At 38.6% G+C, this 23,428-nt stretch overlaps 1 protein-coding gene across 3 annotated transcripts in view; it reads left to right on the top strand.

The window, feature by feature from the left end:
• The window catches only part of LOC126210239 (zinc finger CCCH domain-containing protein 14), a 238,337-nt gene that overhangs the window by 202,879 nt on the left and 12,030 nt on the right, over window positions 1-23,428 (top strand). For all 3 annotated transcript variants that reach the window (XM_049939427.1, XM_049939426.1, XM_049939428.1), the window contains one exon: window positions 5,820-5,905. In XM_049939427.1, the coding sequence (XP_049795384.1) occupies window positions 5,820-5,905 (86 nt within the window). The remainder of the gene's footprint in view (window positions 1-5,819; window positions 5,906-23,428) is intronic.

Genomic DNA, 23,428 nt, shown 5'->3' with positions numbered 1-23,428 from the left:
ATATCTGCACGGCGGACAATCTTATCAACAGGGATGCAGGTTTTCAACTAAGTGACACCTGGAATCCAGCACTGGCTGCCATTAAATCAAAAACAGGGAAAACAAGAACTTCCAATTCATCAAGTGACGCAACGCGTAACTGAGATTTAATTCAGAGTTTAACCGCAGGAGCGTCCGGCAGCACAGTCATTGCCCATAGCGCACGGACGGATGGCCTTTCTGCGGCTCCCAGCAGGGGGCACCAGGTGCGCCGCTTTCCTCCAACTACGAGCGTCTTCCTGCTCACGTGTATTGCCTGCACCCGTCGTTATAAATTCCGCCGCCGCCGTACAATTATCATCAGTAGCGCCTTGCAGCAGTGACAGCAGCAGCTGCCACCACCTGATGATGTCGAGCAGTTGCATCGAGGAAATATTGTGCGAGTTGCACAATACGATCCAGTGGCAAACCCGAGAAGCATATTTGCAAAGTTGTCAGATCCTCAAACTGTGAAAACACAGAATGGATGGATGTTAATGTGACACATCTGAACAACCTTAGTTTTTACTGTTTGTGTGTAGAGCAGACAAACTTCAGCAAGAAATAAAACAACTCAATACTGCAAGTTTGAAAACAGATCTGAAAGCTGAGAATAATAATAATAATAAACCCCGTGGAGGCCCGGGAAAAGGATAGGTCTCCGGTATGTTCTGCCAGTCGTAAAAGGCGATGAAAAGAACAAACCACTAATAGGGCTAACCCCCCTTTTAGTGTGATTAGTTAGTTCAGGGCAGAACTAAAGAAGCTTCCGACAAGCGCCGTCATGGTCGGGGACGACGCTTGAACCCTATGCCCGCCCACAATGGTAACGACACTGCTAGCCAACTGGAAAATGATTTAAATCCAAATAGAGGTGTTTTGCAGGATATGCTTCCTGCAACCACTCTAGAAGGAAAACAAAGACAGAGGATGAGATGGTCAGATGAAGATCATCGACACCTCATGTTCTGTTATTACCAAGCAACAAGCCAAGGAACCAACACAACTGGATACAGATCACAAGTATAAACAACATTTATTACCAGATACCCAGAATTAAAATTTTTAACAGAACAATGACTAGCTGATCAGATTCGTGTAATAATCAAAAATAACAGGATACCCCAGTCAGAATTAGAAAACATCAAACAACAAGTACAACAAATACTGGAACAAAATAATGTGCAATCAGAAGAAGAAGAAGAAGAAGAAGAATAAAATACAGTAATGGACTCAAACATCCCAGAGCAAACAAACAAAGAACAACACACATCAATTAAACAATCAGAGGAAAATGAAATCTTAAGACGGTCACCAGAACAAGCACAAATAGAACACGAAGTGACACACATGTTAGATATAGAAGAAAACTTTCAGTTGACATATATAGAATACAAAGACACAAATACAGACATTGGACCATTCTTGCATAGACCACCAAATAACCCACAAGTCGAAATAACAACAACAACTATCAACACAATCATACACAACAAAATAAATGAAAATACAACTATGGAAGAGTTACAGCTACTGGTTTATATAGAAGCGCTCACTTCACTAAATATACACACTAGGCAGCGATCAGAACAAACCAACAAAGAAGAAACCCACAAAACCAGCATGGCAACACAGGCTACAGATCAGAATCGAAAAACTGAGAAAAGACATTGGACAGCTAACACAATTTATAAGAAATGAAATATCAGACAAAAAACAAAAAAGGTTAGGTAAAATCTCACAAGAAGAAGCGATAGAGCAATTAGATGAAAAGAAGCAGAAATTACAAGCATTGGCCAAACGACTTAGGAGATACAAAAAAAAAGTGAAAATAGAAGGAAACAAAACCAAACATTCAACACAAACCAAAAGAAATTTTACGAGACAATAGATAACACACACATTAAAATAGACAAGCCACCAAACATAACAGACATGGAACACTTCTGGAGCAACATAAGGTCAAACCTGGTACAACATAACAGACACACGTGGATACAAGCAGAAACAGACTCATACAAGATGATACCACAAATGCCTGAAGTGATAATTTTGCAACATGAAGTCACCCGAGCAATTAATTCTACTCACAATTGGAAAGCCCCTGGAAATGATAAAATAGCAAATTTCTGGCTAAAGTAGTTTACCTCAACACATTCACATCTAACTAAATTATTTAACAATTACATTGCAGACCCATACACAGTCCCTTTTTACACTTACACAGGGAATAACTTATCTGAAACCTAAATATCATGCAGACACAGCAAACCCAGCAAAATATTGCCCCATAATATGCCTACCAACAATATACAAAATATTAACTTCAGTCATTACACAGAAATTAATGACACATACAACACAGAACAAAATTATAAATGAAGAACAAAAAGACTGCTGCAAAGGAGCACGCGGATGTAAAGAGCAACTGATAATAGATGCAGAGGTGACATATCAAGCTAAAACTAAATAAAGGTCGCTGCACTACGCATACATTGATTACCGAAAAGCTTTTGATAGTGTACCCCACTCATGGTTACTACAAATATTGGAAATATACAAAGTAGATCCTAAATTAATACAGTTCCTAAACATAGTAATGAAAAATAGGAAAACCACACTTAATATCCAAACAAATTCAAATAATATCACATCACAGCCAGTACAGGTTAAGTGTAGAATATACCAAGGAGACTCATTAAGTCCTTTCTGGTTCTGCTTTGCTCTGAACCCACTATCCAACATGCTAAATAATACAAATTATGGATATAATATTACTGGAACATACCCACACAAAATAACACATTTGTTATACATGGATGATCTAAAACTGGCAGCAACAAAACAACAACTCAACCAATTACTAAAGCTTACAGAAGTATTCAGCAATGATATAAATATGGCTTTTGGAACAGACAAATGTAAGAAAAATAGCATAGTCAAGGGAAAACACACTAAACTAGAAGATTACAGAATGGATAACCACAGTGACTGCATAGAAGCGATGGAAAAAACATATGCCTATAAATATATAGGATACAGACAAAAATAGGAATAGATAATACAAATATTAAAGAAGAACTAAAAGAAAAATATAGACAAACACTAATAAAAATACTGAAAACAGAATTGACAGCAAGAAACAAGACAAAAGCTATAAATACCTATACTATACCAATACTGACCTACTCATTTGGAGTAGTGAAATGGAGTAACACAGACCTAGAAGCACTCAGTACACTTACACGATCACAATGCCACAAATATAGAATACATCACATACATTCAGCAACAGAAAGATTCACATTAAGCAGAAAGGAAGGAGGAAGGGGATTTATCGACATAAAAAACCTACATTATGGACAGGTAGACAATTTAAGAAAATTCTTTATAGAACAAGCAGAAACTAGCAAAATACACAAAGCAATCACTCATATAAATACATCGGCTACACCACTGCAATTTCATAACCACTTCTACAACCCTTTAGATCACATAACATCAACAGATACGAAGAAAGTAAATTGGAAAAAGAAAACACTACATGGCAAGCACCCGTATCATCTAACACAGCCACACATCGATTAAGACGCATCCGACACATGGCTAAGAAAAGGCAATATATACAGTGAGACGGAAGGATTCGTGATTGCAATACAGGATCAAACAATAAACACCAGATATTACAGCAAGCATATTATTAAAGATCCCAATACCACAACAGATAAATGCAGACTTTGCAAACAACAAATAGAAACAGTAGATCACATCACAAGTGGATGTACAATACTAGCAAATACAGAATACCCCAGAAGACATGACAATGTAGCAAAAATAATACATCAACAGCTTGCCTTACAACATAAACTTATAAAACAACACGTTCCCACATTCAAGTATGCAGCACAAAGTGTACTGGAGAATGACAAATACAAATTATACTGGAACAGAACCATTATAACGGATAAAACACCACCACATAACAAACCTGACATCAAGTGGATGTACAATACTAGCAAATACAGAATACCCCAGAAGACATGACAATGTAGCAAAAATAATACATCAACAGCTTGCCTTACAACATAAACTTATAAAACAACACGTTCCCACATTCAAGTATGCAGCACAAAGTGTACTGGAGAATGACAAATACAAATTATACTGGAACAGAACCATTATAACGGATAAAACACCACCACATAACAAACCTGACATCATACTCATCAATAAAAAGAAGAAATTAACACAACTAATCGAAATATCCATACCAAATACAACAAATATACAGAAGAAAACAGTAGAAAAAATTGAAAAATACATCCAACCGGCTGAGGAAGTCAAGGACATGTGGCATCAGGATAAAGTTGACATTATACCAATTATGCTATCAACTACAGGAGTCATACCACACAATATCCACCAGTACATCAGTGCAACACAGCTACATCCAAACATATATATATACAACTACAGAAATCTGTAATTATTGATACATGTTCAATTACCCAAATGTTCCTAAATGGAATGTAACATATACCGTACAGTTAGAAGGAAGTCATGCTTGATCAAGGTCCACGTCACTTTCCATCTTTGACCAGACGTGGCGTCTGAGTGGGGAGAGAAATAATAATAATAATAATAATAATAATAATAATAATAATAATAATAAAATAATGTATAAACGACATATTGAAAAGACAGTAGTAAAATTGAAGAACAAAGTTTCGGAACCAGTGTTGTAGTTCTCCCATTTAGGGCAGTTTGAAACAATAACTTGATAGACAGCAAATGAATAAATGTAGGAGTGGAGAGTAGAAATGGCCCTCAGTGCTGCTGCCGAAGTAGGTAAGGTTTCTAAATTTAAGTTTCTCGCATGCCTGGTAAGGAATGTTTACATAAGGTGCATGTTACCAAAGGAAAGTTAACAAAACCATCACAGAGCAGACAGAAGGGGAAAGCATGCTTGTGACGTATGGAAATGAAATAGAAGTGTGTGAAATGTGTAGTGAGGGGTACATACGGGAGGAGGACCAAGGGGGCCTCTCCGCGGGGTTCTGGTAACAAAATACTGAGACGATGACATTTTGGAACGTGTGAAAAGACATTGGAAAACATTCGGTAGGAATACGGATGGCCTCTGGTAACAAAATACTGAGACGATGACATTTTGGAACGTGTGAAAAGACATTAGAAAACATTTGGTAGGAATACGGATGGATATCGTCAAAGACTGCAACCCATAGAAAAGTGTAGATGGCGGCGACTGAGAATCTTCGTTTATTACTTCGATGGAGATTTTTCTTATGACAGCCGGAGGCATACTCGAAATGCCGTATGTGAATTTGAACAAACTGGAGGTCAGGAGTTAAGTGTTTTGTATTTTGCACTTTTCTAATAAGAGACTTTTTCAAATAAAGGAAATTCACATCAGTTAAAACTGGTGATTAAATGAAATTTGTGTGTTCCGAATATGGGAGTTAAAAACTCTTTTGTGCAGTCGTTCTCCCCTCGATGTGTCGACTGTAAACATTCCGGATCCTCGGCACTGCACTGCCCGCACAGACTTCACAATTGCTGTCCGGTTTCTACAGTGATACCTCCCAGCTGAGTTTAAACAATTCATTATCACGTCGGCATTTGAGCCGCAGCTATCCTCTACTCCTCATGTTATTCGAATTCCTCGTACACTCGGCCTGTGAATGGACCCTTCCTTTCCCTTCACTGGTGTCGTGCTCTGGTAGTGTTTACTGCCCCTCTAGACTGCGTGGAGTGTTTACCGACATCTGTCATGTCCGCAGGTTCTGCGCAGTCCAGCAGCGGCACAGCGGTCTGCCGCTTCTTCCCCGGTTGCACCAACGCGGCCTGCCGCTTTCTGCATCCCAAGGTAGGTGAGCCCACACTACTGCATCTTGCAGTCTGCATCTCTTACTATTTTCTTCTACTCTATTTTTTATGTATATGCTAGTAGAAAGTTTGCTGATGACATTGTAATCGGCGAACTTTCTACTAGCATACACACAAAAAATAGAATAGATGACATTGTAATTCTATCAGAGACAGCAAAGGACTTGGAAGAGCAGTTGAACGGAATGGACAGTGTCTTCAAAGGAGGATATAAGATGAACATCAACAGATGCAAAACGAGGATAATGGAATGTAGTCGAATTAAGTCGGGTGATGCTGAGAGAATTAGATTAGGAAATGAGACACTTAAAGTAGTAAAGGAGTTTTGCTATTTGGAGCAAAATAACTGATGATGGTCAATGTAGACTGGCAATGGCAAGGAAAGCGTTTCTGAAGAAGAGAAATTTGTTAACATAGAGTATTGATTTAAGTGTCAGGAAGTCGTTCAGAAAGTATTTGTACAGAGTGTAGCCATGTATGGAAGTGAAACGTGGATGATAAATAATTTGGACAAGAAGAGAATAGAAGCTTTCGAAATGTGGTGCTACAGAAGAATGCTGAAGATTAGATGGGTAGATCACATAACTAATGAAGAGGTAGAATAGGATTGTGGAGAAGAGAAGTTTGTGGCACAACTTGACTAGAAGTAGGGATCGGTTGGTAGGACATGTCGTAAGGCATCAAGGGATCACAAATGTAGCATTGGAGGGCAGCGTGGAGGGTAAAAATCTTAGAGGGAGACCAAGAGATGAATACACTAAGCAGATTTGGAAGGATGTAGGTTGCAGTAAGTACTGGGAGATGAAGCAGCTTGCACAGGATAGAGTAGCATGGAGAGCTGCATCAAACCAGTCTCAAGACTGAAGACCACAACAACAACAACAACAACAACAACAGTAGAAAGCAGAGAATATTAACCGACAGTGGCACAAGGGTGGATCTCTGTTCTTACATGACGGAAGTTGAGGACCATATACATTCTAATTGCTTAATAGGCACTGGGAGAAGTAGTGGGGAGAGGGTAGTTTTTAATCTTGGTGGGACGCAGCACATGCACCAGTCTGTCGCATTTGCTGTGGGAAAGCTATCGGGGGCTTTGCAGCACCCCTCTGCCTCCTGCGATTGTCCTACTGCATAGTGGGCGGATCTGCCAATGTGCTTCCCGGATCCCCCCCTCCCCACTCCGGGATGGGCCATATACTCTGATGTTACATAGCAGTCTGGGAGTGGCACACACGTGTCTGTGAACCACTATTGCCACACATGGAGCTGCCATTTTGACACACCCCTAGGGTTTAGGTACCCTGAATGAAGTATCCACAATATTAAACAGAGAAGTTACAAAGAGGAGGAAAATGAGAGTTGTAAAAAGGAGGGAGGAGGTGTGTAGATGTGGGAAATGGGAGATATTAAAGCAATAATAAAAATCTTATGAAAATTCTCAGAAAGTAATGCATTTCTTTTCATGCTATGGTAAACGTTTTAGCATACTTTTGAAATATTTAACTTGGTCATCAAGGGTGCTTGACTTTCTCACTTTTGTTTTGTACTGACATAATTATTTTCAGCTTTTGTCGATATCTGAACTGTACGGTCGTCGGAAGTGGCAAGTTTCAGAATCGAAGCATTGTGCATAAAGTCAGACACTTCAGTTATTGTGCTATCAAGGTACGGTATGCTGCTATTGACCTTTGTGGAAGGCTTATTTATCAGAAGAATTTCAAAGGAAATACCTAGACTATCACAGGGTTGTCCATATAGACTTGTTGTTGTTGTTGTTGTTGTTGTGGTCTTCAGTCCTGAGACTGGTTTGATGCAGCTCTCCATGCTACTCTATCCTGTGCAAGCTTCTTCATCTCCCAGTACCTACTGCAACCTACATCCTGCTGAATCTGCTTAGTGTATTCATCTCTTGGTCTCTCTCTACGATTTTTACCCTCCACGCTGCCCTCCAATACTAAATTGGTGATCCCTTGATGCTTCAGAACTTGTCCTACCAACCGATCCCGTCTTCTGGTCAAGTTGTGCCACAAACTTCTCTTCTCCCCAATCCTATTCAGTACTTCCTCAGTAGTTATGTGATCTACCCATCTAATCTTCCGTATTCTTCTGTAGCACCACATTTCGAAAGCTTCTATTCTCTTCTTGTCCAAACTATTTATCGTCCATGTTTCACTTCCATACATGGCTACACTCCATACAAATACTTTCAGAAATGACTTCCTGACACTTAAATCTATATTCGATGTTAACAAATTTCTCTTCTTCAGAAACACTTTCCTTGCCATTGCCAGTCTACATTTTATATCCTCTCTACTTCGACCATCATCAGTTATTTTGCTCCCTAAATAGCAAAACTCCTTTACTACTTTAAGTGTCTCATTTCCTAATCTAATACCTTCAGCATCACCCGACTTCATTAGACTACATTCCATTATCCTTGTTTTGCTTTTGTTGATGTTCATCTTATATCCTCCTTTCAAGACACTGTCCATTCCATTCAACTGCTCTTCCAAGTCCTTTGCTGTCTCTAACAGAATTACAACGTCATCGGCGAACCTCAAAGTTTTTATTTCTTCTCCATGAATTTTAATACCTACTCCGAATTTTTCTTTTGTTTCCTTTACTGCTTGCTCAATATACAGATTGAACAACATCGGGGAGAGGCTACAACCCTGTCTTACTCCCTTCCCAACCACTGCTTCCCTTTCACGTCCCTCGACTCTTATAACTGCCATTGTACAAATTGTAAATAGCCTTTCGCTCCCTGTATTTTACCCCTGCCACCTTCAGAATTTGAAAGAGAGTATTCCAGTCAACATTGTCAAAAGCTTTCTCTAAGTCTACAAATGCTAGAAACGTAGGTTTGCCTTTCCTTCATCTTTCTTCTAAGATAAGTCGTAAGGTCAGTATTGCCTCACGTGTTCCAATATTTCTACGGAATCCAAACTGATCTTCCCCGAGGTTGGCTTCTACTAGTTTTTCCATTCGTCTGTAAACAATTGGTGTTAGTATTTTGCAGCTGTGACTTATTAAACTGATAGTTCGGTAATTTTCACATCTGTCAACACCTGCTTTCTTTGGGATTGGAATTATTATATTCTTCTTTAAGTCTGAGGGTATTTCGCCTGTTTCATACATCTTGCTCACCAGATGGTAGAGTTTTGTCAGGACTAGATCTCCCAAGGTCGTCAGTAGTTCCAATGGAAAGTTGTCTACTCCGGGGGCCTTGTTTCGACTCAGGTCTTTCAGTGCTCTGTCAAACTCTTCACGCAGTATCATATCTCCCATTTCATCTTCATCTACATCCTCTTCCATTTCCATAATATTGTCCTCAAGTACATCGCCCTTGTACAGACCCTCTATATACTCCTTCCACCTTTCTGCTTTCCCCTCTTTGCTTAGAACTGGGTTTCCATCTGAGCTCTTGATTTTCATACAAGTCATTCTCTTTTCTCCAAAGGTCTCTCTAATTTTCCTGTAGGCAGTATCTATCTTACCCCTAGTGAGATAGGCCTCTACATCCTTACATTTGTCCTCTAGCCATCCCTGCTTAGCCATTTTGCACTTCCTGTCGATCTCATTTTTGAGACGTTTGTATTCCTTTTTGCCTGCTTCATTTACTGAATTTTTATATTTTCTCCTTTCATCAATTAAATTCAATATTTCTTCTGTTACCCAAGAGTTTCTACTAGACCTCGTCTTTTTACCTACTTGATCCTCTGCTGCTTTCACTACTTCACCCCTCAAAGCTACCCATTCCTCTTCTACTGTATTTCTTTCCCCCATTCCTGTCAATTGTTCCCTTATGCTCTCCCTGAAACTCTGTACAACCTCTGGTTTAGTCAGTTTATCCAGGTCCCATCTCCTTAAATTCCCACCTATTTGCAGTTTCTTCAGTTTTAATCTACAGGTCATAACCAATAAATTGTGGTCAGAGTTCCCATCTGCCCCTGGAAATGTCTTACAATTTAAAACCTGGTTCCTAAATCTCTGTCTTACCATTATATAATCTATCTGATACCTTTTAGTATCTCCAGGGTTCTTCCATGTATACAACCTTCTTTCATGATTCTTAAACCAAGTGTTAGCTATGATTATGTTGTGCTCTGTGCAAAATTCTACCAGGCGGCTTCCTCTTTCATTTCTTAGCCCCAATCCATATTCACCTGCTATGTTTCCTTCTCTCCCTTTTCCTACACTCGAATTCCAGTCACCCATGACACAAGTCTATAAGTAGACGGTATCATTTTGAGTCCATACAAGGGCCTGGGCAAGAATGGGAAGACTGTCTAAGGATGCTGTCAATGGTTTAACCAAGAAACAGTGCTGGAAATCGGTTCTGCTTCTTCCTCATGCCAGCGAAAAAGAGGGAAGCATTGTTGCCGCAGCGTTTCACACCACTCAACAGGTCCGTAACCCGTTGGTAGTGTAAGTGGCAATACAAGGAATTGCAATGGGTAGATAGAAAAGTGTTCCTTCTGCACTCCCAAAAGGGGAGGGGGGGGGGGAGAGAGCCAGGATGCATAGATTAAAGAGACAGTTAGGTGACAGGTTTACGAAAATGAAAATTGAAGGAATAAACTTATTAGCTGGGCACTCTGCGGGCGCTAACCGCAACATGCAAGACACACAGCCCTGGAAAAATTTGACAGGACGGAGAATAAGGTAGTAATCCAGTGTAGGTACTATGGTTTTAGACTTCTTTCTGATGTATCTCTTTAAATCAATAATGTTTCTTAATCCAAATAGTTTGTGACTTCACATATTCTAGACTATAGGCATTAGAATACGGTTCCTCTATTACTCTGAAGGGTCCTATAACTCACCTGTAAATTTCTTAGTTTCAGCTGTAAGTTTCTTAGATTTTTCCTTAGACTTTACTAGCACCAGGTCACCAATCTGAAAGCCCATCAGACTAGCCCTCGCATCATGTCTCCTTTTTCTTTCCAACGCCTTTTTTCTAATGTTGGCATGAGCTACCTCCTTCTTTTCTTCCATAGCCAAGTCTGTAATTTTAGGGAATTCTACTAAATCAAATAGTATGTTGTTAGGTCTAATTACTTCCTCGACATCAAGTATTTAGCCCATGCTGAGTGCTTCTTATGACAGTATGTCCTACAGAGATGGTTAAGTTCTTTCGTGATTCTTTCACACATATTTCCCTGTGGAAAATAAGCCCAGTTTGTGATGTACTCTATGTTTTCCTTACTTAAACATTCTTCAAAATGCTTAGATATAAACCGTGGACCATTATCTGACAAAATAGCTTTTGGCACACCAATTTTGACAAAATAGTCTTTCTCTAGTTTACTTAAAGTTACCTTAGAGTTAAACTTCTTAAGCAGATAAAATTTCACATGTTTAGTAAATCCATCTACCAGTATGAACACATACTCATAACCTCCTCTTGAAACAGGTAGTGGGCTGAAAAGATCTATTGCTACTTTTCACCAATTTAAGATTATCATCCTGATTTTGCTCTCATCTAAGGTTCTTACAGATGCATTTAATTGGTCCCTCTTCCTGTAGCTGAAAGATTGCAATCAATATCTCATCACAATTCATGTTCGTCACAGGATCCACCTCCTGCTCTTTATTCTTTACACTTCTGGATAGCACATCTGCCACTACGTTTTCAGCGCCCTTTACATACTGTGTTTCAAATACATAGACCACCTCCTGAGTCTATCATGTTTGAGCTGACAAGTATTTAAATAAGTTAGAGCACCATGGTCCGTAAAAATCAACACTTTATGTCCTAACAGGTATTGCTCAAACTTTTGCAAACCAAAAATAACTGCTAAAGCTTCCAGTTTAGAGATGCGATAATTTTGTGGATATGTTCTTCTCCAACCATCTCTGCCTGGAACAACTCTACCCCCAGACCGTAACCACAGGCATCTGATCCTAAACAATAAGGTTTGGAAAAGTCAGGATGATTCAAAGTCTGACTGTCCACTAGTGCTTCCTTAAGTTTTTCGAAGGTGGTTTGACATTCCAGGGTCCACTTACAGGGAATATTTTTCTTCAACAATTCCCTTAAACAAGAATATTTAAATCGTTGCCCTGCCACAAATTTTCTATAAAATCCAAACAAACCGAACATTCTGTTTAGTTCCTTCGTGTGGTCGGTGCTACATATTCCCTAATAGCATTTATTTTACTTGTATCGGGCATAATTCCTTCCCAGGAATTTAATCTCTTTTTTGACAAATTCTGTCTTATCTAACTTCAATTTCATTCCCCCCCTCCCCATTTTAATAGCAAACAGTGCTCTTCCCAAGTGGGAGTCAAAATCAGTACATCATCCATGTAAACAGTAATTAGCCTTTTCAATTATCCCCCAATCGAGCATTCTCTGTATTAAGTCTCGAATGGCTTCCCTATGAACTTCTAGAACGCCAAATAGTTGTTAGAAAAAAATGTGCATCTTCTTTCACGGTTAAATAGCATTCGTAATTTCGAACTAATCCAGGCTGATCTGAAAATACCTCACAATGTTTATTCAAAATTTGTCTTAAATCGACCTTTTGTATATCACTTAATTAAGTAAGACAGAGATTTAGGAACCAGGTTTTAAGTTGTAGGACATTTCCAGGGGCAGATGTGGACTCTGACCACAATCTATTGGTTATGAACTGTAGATTAAAACTGAAGAAATTGCAAAAAGTTGGGTATTTAAGGAGATGGGACCTGGATAAACTGACTAAACCAGAGGTTGTACAGAGTTTCAGGGAGAGCATAAGGGAACAATTGACAGGAATGGGGGAAAGAAATACAGTAGAAGAAGAATGGGTAGCTCTGAGGGATGAAGTAGTGAAGGCAGCAGAGGATCAAGTAGGACAAAAAGACGACGGATAGTAGAAATCCTTGGGGTAACAGAAGAAATATTGAATTTAATTGATGAAAGGAGAAAATATAAAAATGCAGTAAATGAAGCATGCAAAAAGGAATACAAACGTCTCAAAAATGAGATCGACAGGAAGTGCAAAATGGCTAAGCAGGCATGGCTAGAGGACAAATGTAAGGATGTGGAGGCTTATCTCACTAGGGGTAAGATAGATACTGCCTACAGGAAAATTAAAGAGACCTTTGGAGGAAAGAGAGCCACTTGCATGAATATCAAGAGCTCATATGGAAACCCAGTTCTAAGCAAAGAGGGGAAAGCAGAAAGGTGGAAGGAGTATATAGAGGGTCTGTACAAGGGGGATGTACTTGAGGACAATATTATGGAAATGGAAGAGGATGTAGATGAAGATGAAAAGGGAGATACGATACTGCGTGAAGAGTTTGACAGAGCACTGAAAGACCTGAATCGAAACAAGGCCCCGGGAGTAGACAGCATTCCATTAGAACTACTTACGGCCTTGGGAGATCCAGTCCTGACAAAACTCTACCATCTGGTGAGCAAGATGTAGGAGACAGGCGAAATACCCTCAGACTTAAAGAAGAATATAATAATTCCAATCCCAAAAAAGCAGGTGTTGACAGAAGTGAAAATTACCGAACTATCAGTTTAATAAGCCACAGCTGCAAAATACTGATGCGAATTATTTAGAGACGAATGGAAAAACTGGTAGAAGCCGACCTCGGGGAAGGTATTAAAATCCAGGGAGAAGAAATAAAAACTTTGAGGTTCGCCGATGACATTGTAATTCTGTCCGAGACACCAAAGGACTTGGAAGAGCAGTTGAATGGAACGGACAGTGTTTTGAAAGGAGGATATAAGATGAACATCAACAAAAGCAAAACGAGGATAATGGAATTAAGTCGGGGGATGCTGAGGGAATTAGATTAGGAAACGAGACACTTAAAGTAGTAAAGGAATTTTGCTATTTGGGGAGCAAAATAACTGATGATGGTCGAAGTAGAGAGGATATAAAATGTAGACTGTCAATGGCAAGGAAAGCGTCTCTGAAGAAGAGAAATTTGTTAACATCCGAGTATAGATTTAAGTGTCAGGAAGTCATTTCTGAAAGTATTTGCATTGATTGTAGCCATGTATGGAAGTGAAACATGGACGATAAATAGTTTAGACAAGAAGAGAATAGTAGCTTTCGAAGTGTGGTGCTACAGAAGAATGTTGAAGATTAGGTGGGTAGATCACATAAGTAATGAGGAGGTATTGAATAGGATTGGGGAGAAGAGAAGTTTGTGGCACAACTTGACTAGAACAAGGGATCGGTTGGTAGGACATGTCCTGAGGCATCAAGGGATCACAAATTTAGCATTGGAGGGCAGCGTGGAGGGTAGAAATCGTAGAGGGAGACCAAGAGATGAATACACTAAGCAGATTCAGAAGGATGTAGGTTGCAGTAGGTACTGGGAGATGAAGGAGCTTGCACAGGATAGATTAGCGTGGAGAGCTGCATTAAACCAGTCTCAGGACTGAAGACCACAACAACAACAAGTAAGTAAGTTCCTCTAGTTTTTCATCTATCCTGATTCTGATATTTTCTAGTTCGGTAGGATGCACTTCTTCCCTTTCACCATATTCATTATAGCCATCAATTAAATTAGCAGTCCTACAGAGACGAATTGGAATGTCACTCTGTTCATTGTTTATATCTGGTCTTTTTCCAATAAATGAAATAATTACAGTTTTTCCTTTTATTCTTATAATTATATCATTAGTACTAAAATTAACCCATCCTTCATACTTATGCAGGAAATCAGCACCTACCAACGTTTCCACACTAAGCCCATTAATAATTTAAAAAATTCATTTCAGTTTGTACACCACTTATAGTAACTGGTAACAGTATATCCTGATTAACCACCTTTTTACTTTTACCTGTGGCCACTACAATTTTTACTCCACCAATGGCCATTATAACTATTTCTTTACTCTTTGGGAGAGCATTTACAAAATTCTGTGATACAGCACACACTTCTGAACCAATATCAATTGGACAAGTAACCTTTTCTCCAAATACAATTACTTCAATAATCAGTTGGCCCACATACTCTCTTCTAACTACAGATTCAGGTTCTTCTAGCAAATCATGCACTACTTCTCGTCTGTCAAAACTTACCCATTCAGTGGAAACTACACTTAGCTTAACTGAATCACTGTGTACTTAATTTAATGTGCTGGCATTTACTATCTGATCCACTGCAGACAAATCAAAACACTTCTCTAACATTTCAACCACCATTTCTGTTTCTGCAACCCTGTTCAAGGTGTTGTCAGAATTACTTAAATTACCGCCTTCTTCTTCTCCTTCTGATTCTTCTTCCTCACTTTCTGTAATTATTTGATTCAGCCTATTCATCACCTCCTCATGTATTTTCTTAGTATTACTTCCACCATTTGTAGGTAGCTTCTCGTTTGTTTCGTAGCACCGATTCACCCCACCCCACCACCTGATCTGAATCTTCACTCACAGTACTTAGTTCCCCTTTAAGATGGTTCTGGTTGTCCTTACTATTACTCTCCTCTGCACTCCTGAATACATCACCATTACTTTCTAAACACTGTTTAACAAGAGCTTTCTTTACAAATGGTTTCGCCACCGAGTTTAATTGGCAATGCTCGTGTCTGCTAACGCCAGCGTCCTCGCAGACTCTTAACAGTTTTCCTGCCGTGTTTTGTTGTTGCCTCTGACGTTCCTTCCATCTGACAGGTGATGCTCATCCGTTACATCATTGGCTCACAGCTGATTGCAATCAAAATACTGTACTCTGTCACTGTACCTGCCTCCTCTTCTTCTGTCCCTACCCCGGGAATTATTACCTCTTTGTACACTTATTCTGTTTACATTGACTGTCATTATGTCTTCCTCTTTCAAAATGTTTTTGACCTTCTCAAGGTAGTGAACAAATCTGTCAATGTCATCCCTGGGTGCAGAAACGATTTTATTCCGCCAGTACAATGGCAACTTATTTTCAGTGCGTGTGATTATCTGTTCTATCTCAACTTTTGAATTTAAATAAGACAGTGTAGTCTCCCACTTTTGCACAAACCTTTTAATTCTATGTTTCTTAGGATCACATATTTCTCCCAACCGTAACTTACTAAAAACTTCTATTTGCTTTCTCTTACCCCAATATTCTTCAAAGAATGCCTGCTTAAATTCCACAAGACTGTCATATTTATCTGGAGCTAAGTCTAGCTTCCCCTACTAGATTAGAAGTAATGAAACCGGTTTGTTTATTTATTGTTCCACACTTTAGGTAACACATCTTCAAAGTCACTCCAGAATTCTTTCGGATGAACATTCTTATTTGGTTCAAATTTCTGAAATTGGTGATCTGTTACATAGGCAATTTCCGCAGATTCCACAACACTATTAGACATTATACAAACATTATGGCTGTTACCATTCTGTTCAACTTTTGTTAGTCTACTCTCGTTGTTACCTAATTGTTCATTCACACTAGTACTGAACTGACTAATATTAGCTTCTAAGTTAGTGAGTTTACTAGCCACTTGTGCTCCAAACTTTGTACACATGTCTTTCACTTTTTTAATTTTACTTTCTAAGACAACATGGTTAACCTCACAGTAATTTTCTATACTTTGTACATGTTCATGAATTTTACCCACTTCTGAATTTACATATTCTTTGAACTGTTTGCTATTCTCAGCAACCTGCTTAATCTGGGTAGTTAGTTCACTTTCCACTGTTACAATTGCAGCATTACATTCTTACCTGACCTGATTAATAAACACACAGTCAGGTAATTTTTCCACAATTCCATCAAATTCGAAATTTTATTTTCCATTTTGGATTCCTTTTCTACAACCTCACTGTGTAACTCATTTATATCCAAACCTACTTTATTCATTTTAGTATCAATATTTAATCCCATTTTATTTATTTTTTATCAATATCAGAACTCGATGACATTTTAATTTCGGAACCCAAACCATTCATTTTACTAATAAAATCTGATCCCATTTCTGTCATATGCTGGAGAATATTCCCAAACATATCTGAAACACTTTCCTCCCTTTAAGTGCCAGAGGTTCAAACATGTCTTACCATTGTTCTCATTAGGCTATCTGTCGGACATGTGGACAAGCATCCTGTGAGGGCAGCCCCTGTGACGACCAGCCATCTCAGTGTGTCAACTGTCTGGAACCGCACCCTCTTCATTCACTGCAATGCTAAGTGTTTAAGAATGAGAAGAAAATTCAAGAATGTAGAACATTTGATTGCCTGTCTTATCAGCATGCAAAGAAAAAGTTTGAAAGACTGCATCGGACTGATACGGTCTCAAATTTTACAACTGTCATGTCAAAGTCCGTACACTTTGAAATATCAGCTATTGAATTAATAGGGCTTGATAGCACCATGAAATTAATCATTTTGTGTGTGTGTGTGTGTATAGATCTCCCAGTGGTAGTGTGGACACTTTTCAATAAGTTAACAGAAGTTCTAGGTAAAGTCTCAAGTACAAAGGTCAACCTAATTCTGTGTGGGGACATTAACTTCAACACTAACATCATAAATGAATCCAGCAGCACCTTAATAAACATCCTTCAAAGTTTTGGCATGTCCCTATTGGTCAATAGTGCAACAAGGGTTACCACAACGACTTCATCAGTAATTGACCACGTGGCCACGAATATGGACAGGGAAAAATGTGATGTAGCTGTAGAAGATCTCAGACTATCAGACCATCGCTGTCAAATAACAACAGTAAAGTCAGGCATTGAATCATTACCTTAACTACAAGCCTGCAAACGAGATCCATAAGAAATCAAAACAAGATTTTTCAAAGGAACTAGAAAAACAAAGCTGGGATAAGTGTCTAAGGAAGCCAATGTGAATATGAAATTCTCCACATTGTTTAAATTGAACTTCGAAAAGGCATTTCCAAAAGTATGCATGTCTGTATCAACATCCCATAAAAACAGATGGATAACAGCAGGTATTAAGAAGTCCTCCCAAACACTTAAACACCTCAGTTCCATGAAGAAGATTCACAATGATCCAGCATTCTTAAATTTCTATCATAGATACAAAAAGATCTATAGGAAGGTGCTGATTGCTGCAAAAAATTCATTTAATGACAAAATAATATTTAATGCAGCGAATAAAAGCAAAGCAGTCTGGGATGTTATAAAAAAGGAAATGGGGAGAGGCAAATAAACGCAGAATAACGTACTGCTAAGGGAGGGGGATGAAGTAATAAATGATCCACAGCACTTAGCAAACTTTGTAAATGAGCATTTTTCAATATTGCAGGGAAGTTACAGCAAAAATTCCCCCAAACAAATATAACACCTGTAGATCCCAAGGTTGCACTAAATACAATGATGTTACTTCCAACCACAGAGTATGAAATAAATAAAACAATTCAAAAACTAAAAATAAAAAGTCAGTAGGCTTAGATGAAGTACCAATGTGTGTACTGAAACAATGCATAGGGATTATACAAGGCCCCTTAACAAATATAATAAATGAATCCTTCATATCGGGGACATTTCCAAAGCAGTTAAAACAGGCAAGAGTTGTACCTTTGCTTAAGAAAGGTAATGCAGAAGACATAGAAAATTACCAGCCCATTTCCCTGCTGTCAGCATTCTCAAAAATAATAGAAACAATTATGAAAGACAGATTAATGAATTACCTGAATAAATACAACCTTTTAACCAAATCACAGTTTGGTTTCCGAAGTGGCAAACATACGGATTCAGCCATAGTAGAATTCACAAAAGTCGTACTTGATGCTCTTGATAAAGATGAGTATGTCACAGGCATATTTTTGGATCTTCCTAAGGCATTTGATACAGTCAACCACAAGATTCTATTAAATAAATTTGAAGCATTAGGGATAAGAGGGATAGCTAATGACTGGTTTTGATCATACCTAACAGGTAGGGTACAAAGAGTAGGTTAGTTAGTTAGTTGGTTGCGTGTTCCATGCACGGTACAATAGCGCTAGGATATGAAACGTGTCAAGTGCACAAGAAATGCACATATGAAACAAAATTTATAGAGAGAGGGAGAGAGAATTAAAGATTAATATTTCTATTATTTACCCCATTCCCTTAAATGGCACATAATGAATATACTATATTTATAGATTTATTTATTCCTAGTCAAGAATTCATCTATGATATAGGAGGAGTTGTCAAGGAGATATGATTTAAATTTATTTTTGAAGCTATTACTGCTGTCTGTCAGATGCCTTATTTCATCTGGTAATTTGTCAAAAAATTTTATACCAGCAATATTTACCCCTTTCTGTGCCAAAGATAGGTTGAGCAAAGGATAGTGTAAGTCTTTCTTTTTTCTGGAATTATAATCATGAATACACTGTTGTTTTTAAACTGGTCCATGTTGTTGAGAACAAATTTTATTAGTGAGTAGATGTATTGTGAGGCTGTTGTAAGAATTCACAATCTTTTAAAAAGATGCCTACAAGATGTGCGACTATGAACTCCACACATTATTCTAACCACTTTCTTTTGAGCAGTGAATACTTTTTGTCTAAATGTTGAGTTAGCCCAGAATATTATTCCGTATGACATCAGAGAGTGAAAGTGTGCAAAGTATGTTAGCTTAGTAATTTCTATATCCTCAAAATTGGCAATTATTCGGATCACAAAAGTTGATGAACCTAGTCGCTTTAGGGGATCCAAAATATGAATTTTCCAATTAAGATTCTCATCTATATGTACACCCAAAAACTTAGTATGCTCTACCCTCTCTATTGACTTCTGTTGATGTGTTATATTTATTGAAGGAACTGTACTTCTTGCAGCAGAAAATTGGATGTACTGTGTTTTTTCAAAGTTTAGAGCAAGCCCATTTGCAGAAAACCAATTAATGACTTTTCCAAAGACCATATTTCCCAAAGGCCTTATTTAAGAGATAACACACACTTCAAGTCGATCTAAACATTTAGTAAAACACTTATCAGAACCTAAATGCATTAGTATAGGAGTTCCACAAGGTAGCATATTAGGACCAATACTGTTGCTGATATACATCAATGACTTTCCCAGTAGTGTTGCTATTGATGAAAAAATCCTATTCGCTGGTTAAAAAATCCTCTTCGCTGATGACAGCAATATTATAGTCACTGAGAAAACGAGAGAACTGCTTGCCGAGAAAGCAAATGAAACTCTCAAGGAAGTTTATGATTGGTCGATAAGTAATAAAGTGAGATTGAACATAAAGAAAACTAATGCCATGAATTTCAATTTGAAGAGGAAAAATGACAATGTTAAATTAAATGTAGATGGCACCTCTACAGACTGTGTAACAAATGCAAAACTTCTAGGAATGAATGTTCATTCTCAGTTGAAGTAATATGAACACACAAAGGTACTTGCAAACAGAATGTCATCAGCATGTTATGCCCTTAGAATCCTATCATCAGTATGTGACATGGAGTGTCTTTTAGTTACATATTATTCATATTTACAATCAATTCTTAGCTATGGCATTCTTTTTTGGAGTAACAAATCCTCAAAATATGAACACAGTTTTCAAACCCCAGAAAAGAGCCATAAGAATAATAACCAAAAATACTAGCCAAGCTCATCGTAAAGATCTGTTCAGAACACTGGGGATTTTAACTGCGTCATGCAAATACATTTACCAGTCAGTTGTACACATCAAAAATAACATTGGTAATTACTGCACAAACAGCTCTGTCCATGACCATGCAACTAGAGATAGACTCAACTTACATTTACCAAAAAAAAAAAATAAACATAAAACTCAAAACGGCATTTTCTACCAATGAATAAAACTGTACAATAAATTACCAAAAGAGATTAAAGAAATTGCAAAAATACACTTATTTAAAAAGGCAGCTAAAAGGTACCTGTTACACAATATATTTTATACATTGTGGGATTACTTAGCTAAAACAGAGTAGGGGTTTGATAAAAAATGTTATACAAATAAATAATAGTTATTATTATTATAAAATATCCAACATTCCACATAACACCTTCACATTGTTTTTTCCTTCTTTTTTTCCTTTCTAGAAATGCTTACCCCCAAGCTGTGCGTGGCACAGTACTAACACCTCTTCCTCTTTCTGAGCTCAACATCTCACTCATTATGGAGGGATGCTGACTCAGTTTTTCAGAATAGCAAATGGGAAGATGCGGTACAGAAAATGACCTAGAGATCACCAGTGTTTTGTGTGTGTGTGTGTGTGTGTGTGTGTGTGTGTGTGTGTGTGTGTGTGTGTGTGTGTGTGTGTGTAGTGTTACGAAACAATGTGTGTATAGTGTGTGCAGTGACTGATAGTGAGATATGAATAAGCAATGTGGCATTACATTATTTAATAAGTTATTTCTAAAAAAACGTGCTGTATACCAGGAGTAAATCTAATGATTGTCTCAGACACACATGCACTCGCGCTCACACTCACGCAAACACAACTTGCACAAACGTCTGCAGTCTCAGAGAGCTGAAACCACACTGCGAGCAGCAGCACCAATGTGTGATGGGAGTGGCAACTGGGTGGAGGTAAGGAGGAGGCTGGAGTGGGGAGGGGGAGGTATAGTTCTGTTTTGCCTATCGTGACTCAGCATCTCCACTATATCGTGAGTAGCAACTTTTCTTCTCTAGAAGTCTGTAAATACATGTGTATACGAATTAGCTTATTTTAAACAACCACCACCACCTTACACGATGATGTGGTCTCGCGCGACACCTCCTGGCCCTCGTCGTAGTCCGGGGCCTGTCCCACAGTTGAGGGGAGGGAATATCAACTCCCACGCCCCTACCCCCATAGTACCGTGGTTCCCACACTATCGATGTGGCCCAAGATGCCTAGCTGTCCTCTGGAGTCATCAGGGATGAGGCCCTCTGTCGAGGTGCCCCATTCTCGAGACGATAACTGGCAGCCTCAGTGATGTGGGCCGAAGGAACGTACAGTCTTCTTTGCCCCCAGAAGATAAAACAAGGAAATCTTCACAGGAATTGAAGTCATACAAGTTAACCCAGAACATTATTCCATATAACTTTATTGAATGAAAATATGTAAAACATATCAACTTACTGATCTCTCTCCTCAAGATTTGAAATGATTCTAAGTGAAAATGAGGCTGAAATAAAGTGCTTTGTCCAGTTTAAATTCTCATCAATATGGACACTTAAGAAAAGGTGGGAATTTAAGGAGATGGGACTTGGATAAACTGTCTAAACCAGAGGTTGTACAGAGTTTCAGGGACAGCATAAGGGAATAATTGACAGGAATGGGGGAAAGAAATACAGTAGAAGAAGAATGGGTAGCTCTGAGGGATGAAGTAGTGAAAGCAGAAGATGATCAAGTAGGTAAAAAGACGAGGTCTAGTAGAAACTCTTGGGTAACAGAAGAAATATTGAATTTAATTGATGAAAGGAGAAAATATAAAAATTCAGTAAATGAAGCAGGCAAAAAGGAATACAAACGTCTCAAAAATGAGATCGACAGGAAGTGCAAAATGGCTAAGCAGGCATGGCTAGAGGACAAATGTAAGGATGTGGAGGCTTATCTCACTAGGGGTAAGATAGATACTGCCTACAGGAAATTTAAAGAGACCTTTAGAGAAAAGAGAGCCACTTGTATGAATATCAAGAGCTCATATGGAAACCCAGTTCTAAGCAAAGAGGGGAAAGCAGAAAGGTGGAAGGAGTATATAGAGGGTCTGTACAAGGGGGATGTACTTGAGGACAATATTATGGAAATGGAAGAGGATGTAGATGAAGATGAAATGGGAGATACGATACTGCGTGAAGAGTTTGACAGAGCACTGAAAGACCTGAGTCGAAACAAGGCCCCGGGAGTAGGCAACATTCCATTGGAACTACTTACGGCCTTGGGAGATCCAGTCCTGACAAAACTCTACCATCTGGTGAGCAAGATGTAGGAGACAGGCGAAATACCCTCAGACTTCAAGAAGAATATAATAATTCCAATCCCAAAGAAAGCAGGTGTTGACAGAAGTGAAAATTACCGAACTATCAGTTTAATAAGCCACAGATGAATGGAAAAACTGGTAGAAGCCGACCTCGGGGAAGATCAGTTTGGATTCCGTAGAAATGTTTGAACACGTGAGGCAATATTGACCTTACGACTTATCTTAGAAGAAAGATGAAGGAAAGGCAAACCTACGTTTCTAGCATTTGTAGACTTAGAGAAAGCTTTTGACAATGGTGACTGGAATACTCTCTTTCAAATTATAAAGGTGGCAGCTGTAAAATACGGGGAGTGAAAGGCTATTTACAATTTGTACAAAACCCAGATGGCAGTTATGAGTCGAGGGGCATGAAAGGGAATCAGTGGTTGGGAAGGGAGTGAGACAGGGTTGTAGCCTCTCCCCGATGTTGTTCAATCTGTATATTGAGCAAGCCGTAAAGGAAACAAAAGAAAAGTTCGGAGTAGGTCTTAAAATCCATGGAGAAGAAATACAAACTTTGAGGTTCGCCGATGACATTGTAATTCTGTCAGAGACAGCAAAGGACTTGGAAGAGCTGTTGAATGGAATGGACAGTGTCTTGAAAGGAGGATATACGATGAACATCAACAAAAGCAAAAC

Source organism: Schistocerca nitens, chromosome 10 (genome assembly GCF_023898315.1).
Source record: "Schistocerca nitens isolate TAMUIC-IGC-003100 chromosome 10, iqSchNite1.1, whole genome shotgun sequence".
Taxonomy (NCBI): domain Eukaryota; kingdom Metazoa; phylum Arthropoda; class Insecta; order Orthoptera; family Acrididae; genus Schistocerca; species Schistocerca nitens.
The sequence above is the reverse complement of the archived record's forward strand: the minus strand, read 5'-3'. Positions and strand labels throughout refer to the sequence as shown.